The following is a 13,269-nucleotide window of genomic DNA, read 5'->3' as shown; positions in this document are numbered from 1 at the left end:
TTTTGTTCCTGTTTCTTATTTTCCCCGATGACTCCAGCATGCCTGAACTTACTGTCCTCGTGTTCTCTGTGTGTGTTTTGCACAACTTCTATTCCCGTGGCGTCTCCTGCTCTCCACCATGGGAATAACCGCCGAACGGGATGTGATGCAACAATCTACAGCGCTGTTGTGTCGAAAAACAAAGAGGTTTTCCGAATGGTGTGTGTCCCCCTTCCCCGTTCTCCAGCATGCCCCGGTCCTCCAGACGTTTTCAGATTTCACACTAGTCGACCGACATCACATTCAGACCACGTGCTCAGCAGGTGGCGCTCACTTAAAGGTACCCTGTTAAGGTTTCTTCAGATAAGCGTTGCTGGGGAATGTTTGCATCCTGCAGCCTCTCGCTTCTAAGAAATACAAACATTCAACGTCTTTTCTCGAGTTAGCATTCGCTCCGATGGGAAGGCTAAAGGGACGTTAGCTCAACCTATCAGAGAACACGTTGGTTGTCTCGTAACTCCTAAATAAAAGTCTGAAATTGTCTGTTTGGCTACCTAAACCGGACGTTTGCTGCATTGGCTCTTTTTTATTATTTTTTTTACCAGTAATTGTCAGCCAACGTTGTGTCGTTAAGGTTCCTCTTGTTATTGGACGGTTTGCAGTTAAAGCTCGACTGATGAAAGAGCCACTACGTCAATATCGGCTTTGGATAATTTTATGGCCGATATTACAATTCTGTCACCAGCAGAGGGCGCCATATAGATTACAAATAAAGCAAGTATATTACATTTAAGTATTTCACAAAGAGCAAAGAAAGTTATCTGCTGATTTATCCAGTAAGGGATCATCGGTATCGGCCCCAGAAGTCCCACATTGATCGAGCCATCGTCTTCAGGTCTTCAGGCAGCGAGAATACAAGAAAAAGGGGCGGAGTCATTTAAATCAAAATAAGAAAAGGCTGCCGCACTCCAACATTGTTCTGATTCTTCTCTTATATCTTTGGTGCATCGCTCCACCAATCATAGATCATTCCTCACTGACTTGACTCGAGTACCTTTAACAGCTTAAAGATCCCCCGGATGCAGCGGAACGTTCCCTTTGTCTAAAGACCGTCTGAGTGTTGACGCTCGAGACACTCTCTTCCCTTCTCATGTCCTCCTCCTCTGACCTGCCTGCTCCTCTCCTATCCAAACACGGAATGGATAAAAGGCTCCAGACCCCCTTCGGATGGTCTTCTAAATTGTCGATACGTTCTCTGGACTCTCCGGGTCCAGGTTGTGTTTAAGGACTCGGTTCTGTAGCTTTAAGGGGTACCTTTAAAAAAACCTTTTCTGTTATCTTCATGTCACGTTTCATGTGTTTCTGTGAACGCCTGTTGTCCTGCATGATATGGACACTCCCAGAGGACCAAGCAGGTGATTAGTGCGGCACAAACACACTGAAGTTCACACTGCGTCAGTGAATTATTGCAATGAAAGGAAATGCAACTTCAGAGAGAAAACATAATGCAGAATGACCTCATGTTTTGTTCTTGTTTCATTCGCTTTATTTTGAGAGTCCCTTTTTTTTTTTTTTTTTTAATTACACCTTCGCCCTCTTGTCAAATGTCCTGAACCCCCTTCTCTTCCCGGTCCTTGTCGTTGTGCCACCCGTTCTGTTGGATGCATGCATCTCTAACGGACGCACCAAGTGATGTTGACTGCCTCACAGGAGACAAGAAGACGGAAGCGGCGGGTGACGATCACAAGCTGCGAGCGAGCTCACAGGAAGACAACCAGAACCAGAACCACAGCACCACTGTCCCGATAGCCAACGGCCACTACTTGGCGTTAGTCCCAGGCAACAGGAGGCCAATTGATCGGACTCTTGAAGCTCATTTTGATAAGATGTCGACCCCGCCCCCTCCTTACATAGAGCCCAGCATTGACAGTCGCGCAGGTGGCGAACAGCTGAGGAGGCTGGAGCAGCACCAAGAGAAGCTGAAAGAGATGCAGCACCGTCAGGAGCAGGAGAGGCAGAAGAGGCAGTGGCTGGAGGAGGAGCGCCTGAGGTTGGAGCAGCAGAAGCAGCTGGAGCAGCAGCGCAGGGAGCTCCTCCAGCTTCAGCTGCAGCAGCAGCAGCACGAGCACCGGCAGCGCAGGCAGGTTCTGCAGTGGCAGCTGGAGCTGGAGCAGCAGTATCGCATGCAGCAGAAACAGATCCAACAGCAGCAGCAGCTGAGGAGGAGCCCGACCGGAGTCATGGTGTCCCCGTCCTCCGGCCTCTGCACCATCTATGAAGCCATGGAGACGAGCGACGAGGAGGACGAGGCCAGAGGAGGGCAGAACAGGAACGGGAAGAGGACGACGTCGTCCCAGATCGTCTCTCAGGATTTCCAGAGGCAGCTGCGTCCGGTTCCTCCGCAGGAACTCGAGTGGAACCAGAAGGTGGACATGGTGCAGCAGCTCATCAACCAGACCCTGATGCTGTCCGGAGACGGAGGCTGCCCTCCTCTCCTGCTCCTCCCTGTGGGGTCAGGTGGCACCTTAAGCCCCTTGGAGAGCAGCATGTGGCCCAACATGCTGCCTCAGTTCAACCCTCCCGCCGCTACCGTCACCTCGGTCAGCAGCTACTCCCCCGACAGCCAGGGCAGCTCGCCACCTGGAGACTGGACTGTGGTGGAGGTGGAGACCCAGCACTGAAGACGACCAATCAAAATGCTGCTCGACCAGTTAACACATCATCAAATGGAGTAAACGAATGCTTCCACATCATGTCTGAACATTAACAATAAAGCTTAAGCCATTAGCCTCTTAGCTTAGCATAAAGACTAGAAACGGAGGGAAACGGCTAGCTTTGCTCTGTCCTTACCAGATTATCTTTCTGTGTTTTTCTCTCAATATTTTAATATTTTTGATTATACAAAGGTGCCGTATGAGACACAGACCGTTAATAATTATTTGATCATATTTTTTATTTTCTTATCAAATAGGTAGCCATTTTTTAGGTCGTCTGTCCAAAGCACATCCTTGGACGGAGCAGTGACTTTACAGAAAGATGGACGACGTGTCTCCACCTCCCGTTGTACAAAAGTGAAGCCAAAGTGCCGCAGACATATTTTGCATTTGGAGCCGGAGTCTGCGCTAGAGATCGGCCCGTCGGGTGATTTCACCCCGCAGCAGAACAGATTCTTGTTTCGGGTTTGAGAAAATTCATAGCTGTCAATCATGACGTTCAAACCCCGTCGAGTAATCAATTAAAAGTAAACCACAGGAAACTGAATGCTTGGGGCATAAATCCACACAGTAAGAAATAACTGTAACTGCTGATGTCCCATCTGTTAATATGGAGGAGGCGGGGCTTATGATCTATACTGCAGACAGTCAGGAGGAGGAGCTCCAAATGTTTTGTCTTCACTTTAAGGGATCTGTCACGTCATCCATCTTTTCTACAAAGGTAGGCTAACCGTGATCAACTGTTTAAAGTATTTATGCTAAGCTAGGCTAACCGGCCGCTGGCTCTAACAATCATCTCGTTCTCCAAGTCCGCCAAAAAAACAAATCGAAACCCCACAGAGCCAAATATCATGCAAATGCACTTCACTCAAAGATGACCCGTAGAGAGTGACTCCTATTTCTGATTCAACATATCTACACATGCAGTCATATCTGAAGCCATGAAGGGATTTTAAAGGAAACGTATCAATCACTTCCCAAGATTTAATCACAACTCATCACATGACCACGACTGATACGAACCGATTTCACATCTACACCCTTTTTCTTTGTTCTCACTTGGAGAAATCCTCTGTAGCTGCACCGTGACCATGTCACATCACAAAGTTTAACCTCGCATCAGAGCATGTCTCCGCTGTTAAATATCGCTCCTCACACTGTGACTCCTCTAGAAACACTCCACTGTGTTGCTTTCTTTAATAAGTCACGACCAGACACTGAGGCCAAACACTGGTCACGCTCTCAAACGAGGGACTAAGCTATGACAAATTGCACTTCTTTTTCTTTCTATTTGTTGTGAAGGTTGATGTTTTGACAGGTAAGTTAATAGATTTAGATTATTGTGCACTTTTCAATCCCGCAATCCTCTCAGTGAAGTGTGAAAACCACCAGTTTGAGTGTGTTGTGTAATGTGTCGTATGCAGACGATACTGTGATGTACCCTGCTATCACCCCCACGCTTTGTCTCCCGTCATCTGCTGCTCTCTGTGCTCGCTAAATGTCTCGGTGACTTCACTGGACAACCACGTGTTCACGGACTTAATGGAGCTGTCAGTCATGGAGGAGGAGAGAAGAAGGCCCTCCTTGTTCGGCTGCACACAGAGCGAGAGAGAGAGAGAGAGAGAGGGAAGGACAGAAGGGTGCTGGGCTCGGGGGGGGCGAGGCTGCTATAGTTGTGGTCGACCCCCCTCCACACATTCCAAAGTTGCAACCTCATTTCCTGGGTCTGCCAGTGTTCAGGGAGTATCCGGGGTTACCGGTGATGTCATGCATGGTGAGAGAGAGATGAGACAATGCACTGCAGTGTGTGTGTGTGTGTGTGTGTGTGTGTGTGTGTGTGTGTGTAATAGACCTCAATACATCTTGTCTGTTCGACTAAATATCATGACTTTTTTTTAAAAACACTCCTCGTGTTCCTGGAAAGAAAAACTCTTTTTCTTGATTAGTGCAATATTTCAGAATAATTATTCTTTGCACAAAGTTAAAAAAGAAAAAAAAACCATATTGTTATGACTTTATATAAATATATATATTGTTAAAGTGTTGTTTTAAACGTGTCACATGAAGGGATAAAGCACCTGTCTTTGTCTTTGTGTCTGAGGGATGAAGGTGAGGTCAGTCTGAGAGCAGAGAGAAGAAGAACAGCAGCGCCACCTGTTGGCTGCACGAGTGCAACACTGTCCCTCTTTTATATTCCGATCTATTTAACCTCAAATCATTTGACTTCTTCTATGCACTGAAATTACAAAACTCGCACAATTTTATAAAATTCTGAGGAGTTATATAAATTCCCACAAAATATATGTCTTTGAAGGCACCATGTACAAAATATATCGTTTTCTAAATGAGAAGAAGTTTATACTCTAAGCTTTGCATGTTTGATCAAACCATGTGTGTAAAGTAAGCATCGCTGCTATGATCATACTAAAGAGTTTTTATCGTGACCTTTGACCTTCTATAAGCGCACACCTCACAGTAATACAGCATGCATTTATCACAGTGTTTATATGTACTCCTTTATTGTTTGAATAATAGTGCCTCAGGATCCTTTACATGCATATGTTTGTGTCACTTTGCTATCCATTTTCATATGATAGAAATATTTATAAATTCAGTGTTTACATTTTTAATTGTTTAATATTTGAGTAGTGAAGGTTTGACGTCATCTTCCTTTGTTTGGCAGAAACTCTTTGTGCTCTCATTTCATTTTGCGAATGTGAAGAATCACTGCTCCTCTTCCTCGTGTGAAATAAAGCTGCTTGAAACCAGCTGTTTGTGTCCCTGTGTGTCCCTCACATCTATGAAAACACCAGAGGAGGCAGAGAGGAACTCTACTATGTTTACTCCCTTCAATATGGGATCATAGAAAGGTTAAGTGCATTAGTTAAAGATTGACACAGTAGATTGCAGTTTTCACATTTTTTCTGTCAAAGCATTCCAGTTCAAAATAAAGGCTTGTGATTTTATTTGACAGAATCTCCAGTTTTTAATTTCACTTAAGTTAAAAGTACAATTTCTGGGGAAAGCTGCAAAACTCCAAATACATTTCATGATTAAATAATAAAGGAGAAAATAGCAGTACAACCAGTCACCAACGGAGGGCGCCACTGTTCATTCATTAGAAAACTACAAACGTAGGAATGACTTAAACATTTATTAACCTTTATGCCACATTGTGTGTGTGTGTGTGTGTGTGTGTTTGTGTGTGTGTGTTTGTGTGTGTGTGTGTGTGTGTGTGTGTGTGTGTGTGTGGCCCTTTTGATTATTTCATGGCTATAGCGTTATATTAGGAATAAAAGGGTGGGTTAAAGTGAAAAAAATAAAAAATAAAACAATAAAACAATTGGGCACACTGCCTTTTTAAGAGACCATAATGTCGTAGGCCTTTTCCATGTGATCAACAGGTCTCAGGTTGAAGCAGGAGGGCGCTCTGCTGCTGCTCCTCCACAGGTGAGTCAAGCTGCATACAGACAGCAACCACAGGAAGTAATGATTTCGTGTCAAAATAAAGGCACGCAGCCTCAGAAGCAAACGACAAACAAATTCGATCATTTGGCAGACATTTGAGCACAAATGACGGAAGAAAAAAATATTTCAAGCAATCAGCTTTATAAACACACATCATCCATCAAACCCCAAAAAACAATTATGTATTTTCCAAAGATAATCCAATGTGGGACACTCGAAGCTGGGAATCGAACCAACAACTCTCTGAAGTAGGTTTCCAACTCTATTGCAGCTATGAATGTGCAAATGTTTCATTATTTACTTTACTTTTAAAGCATTTTATTTACAGTATGTAACCTATTATACACTTGTTCTACCGCAGCATAGCCCCTGCAGAGTTGAGTGGAAAACCCCAAACAAGTCTATTAACTTTTTGTTGTAAAAATAACTAAATAGCCTTACGAAAGTTAAATTTAAATGTAATGTATGTATTTTAAGACAGAAAATGTTTCTATAAGGTGTTATTCCTAAATTATGTCAACTATTTCTTTGTGAGTGACATTGACAGGAGAGACACTTCTTTCCGTTAATTTTGGCACCCCCTGTTGACAATCAGAGATTAAATCAACAGCGAAGACAGATTAAAAAACAAAATAACCACATATTACATATTAAACATTACACCAACAACATAATCCATTTGTACTTTTAAAAAGAAGACGCGTGTTTTAATCGTCGATGAGAAATGCGATTTCATTTTTAAGATTTCGTGAGAAACTGTCGTGTTGCCATGGTAACATGCGCCCGGGACTTTCGCTCTGCGCATGCGTACAGAAGGGCTGTTTGCTGAGAGAACATAGTCCGCGCGCTAACTAGCATCAAAAGATAATTATATTCTCGTCCACGGCGATTTATCGGTCAAAAAAAGTAACAAATATGAACGTTGGGCTGTTTCATGTTAAGACTACTAACAGTAAGTTTAACTTGAATTCCACACGATAATTCTGGCTTTGTTAGTCGTTAGCCATGTATGGTGAGTTTTGTCCATGGTTTCGCCTGCTAGCTAACATCAGTTTATGTCATTCTAAAGTAAGTAAAGTTGTCATAAAGATCACGGTTGTTTATCTAAGTTGTAAAACATTTGTGTTTACAACACGTTGCGTTTTATTCTGAAGGCGGTGACCGGATGCTGTGTTGCTGTCAGTGCTGTGACCTCCTCTCCAGCATCACTCGCCGGCTCTCAGCTTTCCGCAGAGCCGAGCAGGAGAGCACCGCCGTGGGGGGAAGATGGTCTCAGGTTCCCGTGATGAGCACCGGAGCGGATCGTGGCGGTGAGTCCTGGCGGGTCTCGGGTTTTTCCCACTCCTCTTGAGAACCAGGAAACAGCCTGCAGCAGCGGGTCGAGCTCACACACTCCTCACCACAGGTCACACTGCGCTGCGTGATGCGGATCAGAGTCCAAGAGTTGACATCCTGCTGCCAAGAGGTGATGGTCACCTCCTCTTTCCTCTGCTCACCTGCTCCTCCAAACGGCCTTATGTTCACATTTCACGAATTAGCAACTCAGAGCACGAAGCTGCGCCTTCACCTGGACCACTAAGAGTCAGTTTATCTTTATCATAACAGGACCTGTTTGTATTCTGCACCGGAGGAGCTGTACTGCTGAGCCCTGCGATGAACTGACGGAGCCACTGAAGTGAGAGAGAGGCATTCAAAGAAGTGTTGTGGCCTGGTTCCTCTGATCGGCTGTGAGCTGCACATGATGGCCAACAACAACGAGCTACAGGTGACTTTCTAAACTTCTGCTTGTTGTGTTTGTGTGCCTTTCTGTTAATGTTACTGAAAGGAGCTTTAATGTTAAAATGAGGTCAGTGGTTGAAGTGGACCATCATCCTCTCTGAGTCAGGATGAAACAGGGGGGGCTTCATGATTTATAAAAGGTTCCTTGTGATTCAGTGTGATACTGTCTTCAGGAGAGGACAGTTCAGGAAATTAGATTTACGCTGCAGAGGCCAAGAGGGTCAAGTTTCAAACATCCTACAGTTCCCATGATGCAATTAGGGGTTTGTGAAATGCACATCTCATTCAAAGTCACATTAAAAATTGTTGCCACATTCTGCGAAAATGAATTGAGGGTGAAACGACTCAACGATCAGTTACGAGTTCCTCGAGCTGAATGAAACGGTCGCCCTGTTTGTGACACGCTTGTTGCCCTCAGGTCAGGTCCGGGGTGAGTCATGGAAGGTGTTGTGATGTCACAGCCTCAGGTCTAACACGAGCCGGGTTCGGTTACCGGTCCTCCGGTGTCCGTGTCGTCCAGGATGCAGCCGAGCACAGTTTGGTTCAGCGGGGCGCGTGCCAGGAGCCTGCACGTCCCTCTTTGGTTAATAACCCCGTAACGAGGTTAAACCGCTGACGGAGAAATGCTCCGGGGACATTTTACAGTTTTATTTTTAAACTTAATTTGATCAATTCAACTCTGCATGATTGAATGAAGCACTCTACATTCAATCATGCGGGCCAAAGTGCTGAGATTAAAGCACCACGGTTAAGCCCACTTAAAAGAATTCAGACAAAAACACGCTTTTAAAAACTTCAAAATAAAACACATAAATAAAACACAGCTTCAGAAATACAAGGAGACAACTTTAAAGTCTTTAGAATAACTTTAATTTCAACAAAATAGATGTTTATTTTTAGTGAATGTTAAAGCTTTAAATGGAGGTGAGTGGGTGTGTCTGTCTTCACACGTTTACCTGTGTTTGGTTTCACACGCGTGTTTCCTGCAGCCTCAGTCAGGACACAAACATTCTTTATTATCATGAATGATAAGAAAACATCTTTGGAGCTCGGAGTCTGTGGGGGGGTGCAGGTGAAGATGAGGACTGGATGAGAGCGAGTGGGATGAAGAATTGATGGATGATGACTCTGCTGATGAAGAGGAGCGAACCTTGTACTCTGGGTTTTATCTTCTCTGTGTCCTGCTCGGTTCTCCGTCTCTCACGCGTCTGAACGAGATCACGACTGACCCTGTAACACCTGAGCGCTTCCCTTCCTGCTGTGAATCATTCAGCCTCCCTCTGTGACAGTGACACAGCTCAGTCATCGTTAGTGCGGCCCGGCGGTGTGATGATGGAGGCCGACGCTCGCTCCATCGGAGGTCCAAACGTTCCCCTCGCTGCTGCTCCGCCTCCTCTGGACTCTTTGAAGGAGTGTAAATCAAGTCTCCTGAGGATGTGAGCTCTGCACCCAGCTGATAACAGAGCGCCCCCCCCCCCATGAATTCTTTATCTGTGTTGGTTTCCTGTACTTACTATGTGCAGGAGTAGTGAGAGGAGGAGCGTCGGGTCCAAATGACTTTTTTATTGATCAGTGGAGAGAGCGAGGGAAACTTGGTCCATTTCTTAAATGGCGTGAGCGAGCGTCCTCGTGGTATCTCCGTGAGCAGCTTTTCTAATGTTGAATAAAACCTGCTCTCATCCTGCCCTCAGTCTTTCTTGCTTTGTCACTGCAGTGTAAGTTTACGGTGTAACCGGATCCCGAGCGTTGTCAGATTTGAGCCGGTGACTCAACACAGCCGTCACATGAAGTGTTATAATTCATGGTGAGGTCGACCAGCGTCACACCCACCAACACTGTGTGTCTCCAGCTGCTGCCGCCATGGATAATAAGATTAGGAGACCGGACTTCACTGCGTCTCTGACCCCCCCCCCAGGAGGGGTTGCATTAGTCCCCTCTGTCACCCCCCCCCCCCCCCCCCCCCCCACACACACACACACACACACACACACAACCCCCCCAACATCCAGGCCATCCTGCCTGAATCCAGGATTACAGCGTCTCCCTCCCAGACACACCAGCAGACGAGCTTAGAACTGCTGCACCACAGCTCTAAAGGCCTGATGGGACATTTTTATGGCGTTCATCGATAACCCCCCCCCCCCCCCCCCCTCCCGGCTCGCTCATCACGCCGCTGTTGATTTTCTTACATGCCGATGTAGAAAACAAAGCAAGGCGTATAAATGACCCCTGAGGCGAGCCCGGGTGCCAGCTTAATGCCTGACCCTTCGCCAGGCCGCCGCCCGTTCAGCTGACCACCGACACCAGCTGTTGTTTCTTCATGCCAGCCCTCCATCAGGCTTTCAGAGGATTAGTGATCACCGATACCAGGCCAAGGGGAGAGGGGACAACACAAGCACACATGCAAACTGGGAATCTGGTGAAGGCCTGACAAACTGCTGCTTGTTGAGTTGTGCGAGGCTTAGAGGGATTGTGGTATTACGGGATGAAGAATGTGTTGCGTACGACAACAAGTGAAGAAATTGCTGGTTACATTGTGGGAGCAATGTATCAAAAAATTTAATCTGGAAATTCTATTTTTTTTTCTGGGAAAGGAGGTGGAAAAGGGTCAGAGCGGATCAGAGCCTGAGAACTGAGCATTGATTGGTTGTTTTGAAACGCCGCCGCTGGGCGCCGAGGCTCAGCGGTGAAATCGCTCACACTGTGCTGCTGGAACCTTCTTTGACCCTGAAACCGCAGCAGCAGGTGAAAGCACAAACACACAGTGATGCATGAATCAGTCAGTGTTGAGCTGTTTATCGGCTCCGCCTCGGTGCATGATGGTGTTTTGACTCTTCTCAAAGTACCGGGGGGGGGGTGGGGGGGGGGGGGGGTCTACATCCTGGACCTGGAGGGTGTGCAGGATCCAGCAGGGTGCTGGCCTGGGATGAAGGTTTGGCGGTGCCTGAGCAGTCAGAGCTTTGTGGGTAAGAAGAAGGATTTTGAGTTGTGCTGTAAAAACAGGGAAGCAGATTTGGGACACACCTGACCTCGTTCTGGTCGGTCCACGTGGAGCGTTTGGGACCAGCTGAAATGTCTGTGGAAACTTTTTTCAAATCAGCCCGATTAAAGGGAATTGCAATAATCCAGACTACAAATAAAGAATGCTTGAAGTGCTTCTCCACTGGCTGCTGCTTTTCTCTCGCTCTGACCTGTTTTTGTGCTCTCACACCAAAAGGCACAGGAGATGAGTCCCAGGTCACGTGATCCGCCTCGGTGTTTCCTGGCGTTGGCTTTAAAAAGGAGGCCAGCGTCGCACCACGCCGTGCTGCTGCCCTCCACAGTGGACGCTCTGTTCTGTCGGCCCAGAGGCCAGAAAATGTGAGGAGGAGCGGGAAGGAGAGGAGAGCCTCCTCTAAGTAACCCAAACTGGACCCATTGTGCGTCTCTCAGGCTGAATGCTGTTTAGCAGCCAGCTGCCATTGTGAGTTTGACTTTTTCTACCCGCCGTCCACAAAGCAAGGCAGATTAGCAGAGCTGTAACTGGAGGAGTGTGGTCCTCTATGAAAAGGATGCACAGAGGGGAAGTCCAGAGAAGCTGCGTGTGCCCTGCAGGTCTGGGATCTGACCCGACTGCTCAGGGATTTTACTTTTTTTTTTTTTTTTTTTTTTTTTTTGCAGCTTTGATTATTATTATTAATTATTACGTCTGTTTCTCAAATTTAAAAAAAAAAAAAAAAAAAGTGCATCGTTTACAAGGCTGCAGGATTTGAACTGCAAAAGAATAAACAACAAAATGAACAGCCTGTTTGTCCAACGCTGAACAGCTGAGTCGGCGTCTCTGAGTTACAGATCCATGAACGCCATCGTCACGTGGAGAAGGTCGGAGAGGACCAAGCCACAGGAAGGTTCTGAACCCGGTCTGACCGCCATGGAGGACCTCGTCGTTTCATTAAACCGTCTTTAAAGGAGCGTTTGTTTTTTTCCCCTCTCCTCGCTCCGTGGTCACGAGCGCCACGCTATCACAATCAAGAGGATCATCATCATCTGCATTATAGAGCCGACCTCTTATCCCGCTCAGCATTTTTAATCTGCTTCCCATGTCCATTACCATCACGCCTGCCAAACCACTCCATTACATCGCCCAGGGCTCTTTCCGCTCCGCGCCCCGCCCACTGCGCCGTCCCCGCCATATTAAAGCGTCCGCTCGAAGCTGGAGTCTGAATCAGCTCACGGTTTAACCCGGGTGTGTTTGGTGTTTCTGGTAACATCTCCAGTGGAACCCGGTGAAGCCTTTTGGATTCTGACTTACAGACCCTTAAAAACAACGAGGTGCTCAGAGACAGGAAGTCGTCATGTTGACTTCCTGTCTCTGAGCAGGCTGCAGCCTCTCTGCCTCCATCGTGACGTTTTTTCTGGAGCATCTCGTGAGCGTCTGTTCAGCAGCTTCCTGTTATTAAAAACCAAACAACAACAAAAAAAAGGTTGATTTTTGCAGCCAGCCTCGTGTGGCCACTCGAGGAACTGCAGCGTCTCTGAACGACAGCAGCAGCAGCGTCATGATTCAGATGGAAGCTGGACTTTGCTGCTCGCTTCGTCGCTGCAGGTTCGAGAGGAGGAGTCGGCTCCTCTGCACATTTCCCTTCATGTCAAACTGACTCGGAGTCTCTCCATGAAAACCATCGACATCAAACATTTAACATCTTTTTCTGTGACTGCACGTTTCTGTCTCGGCTCAGAGAGAGTTTTCTGATTCCACTCTGACTCTCGATCCCGCCGGTTCACCTCACAGTTCGTCTTTAATCCCTCCCGTCCTGTGTGAACTGTGCCGTCCTCTCCACAGCGCGGAGACATTTGAGCCCGCGTCTCTCCTTTTATCAGCTTCCACTGCTGCAGGGCAACGACTCTGTCTGCTGCCTTGTTTATATGCAGGTGATGCTCGATGAAGCAGTCACAGAAGAAGTGGGCTACGTCTGTTTTAATTCCCCCCCCGCTCTCCGAGCTGCTCCTGACTCATGCTCCTATCCTCAGGAATATTTTAGCCCGACTCCCTGAGGAGAAACATGGTGTGCCGTCACCTGCTGTGGCATGCATGTCAGAAGCAGATTAGGTATGAGGACTGTGGAGCTTTTCTCATCGGGGTTAATGCTGCTTTATTCCTGCGGAGCCTGAAACAGAGCAGCTGTTTGTTTGTGGCTGCAGCGCTCACAATGAACAAAGGCGGGAACACAAACACACGAGCATTTACTGAAGTCTCTCACAAAGATGCCATTCATGCAGATCTGCTCCTCCTCCAGCTGTGGACGCGGCACACGCCGGCCCAGACAGATGTGCACGCACACACACACAC

At 46.9% G+C, this 13,269-nt stretch overlaps 1 protein-coding gene across 1 annotated transcript in view; it reads left to right on the top strand.

Moving 5' to 3' along the window:
• The first annotated feature begins 7,775 nt into the window (after positions 1-7,775).
• The window catches only part of pkn1b (protein kinase N1b), a 19,240-nt gene continuing 13,746 nt past the window's right edge, over positions 7,776-13,269 (top strand). The window contains exon 1 of the mRNA XM_079366333.1: positions 7,776-7,926. Coding sequence (XP_079222459.1) covers positions 7,900-7,926 — 27 coding nt within the window. The 5' untranslated portion in view covers positions 7,776-7,899. The remainder of the gene's footprint in view (positions 7,927-13,269) is intronic.

The sequence above is a fragment of the Symphodus melops genome (assembly GCF_947650265.1).
Source record: "Symphodus melops genome assembly, chromosome: 17".
Classification (NCBI taxonomy): Eukaryota; Metazoa; Chordata; class Actinopteri; order Labriformes; family Labridae; genus Symphodus; species Symphodus melops.
This window is presented reverse-complemented; position numbering and strand designations above follow the sequence as displayed.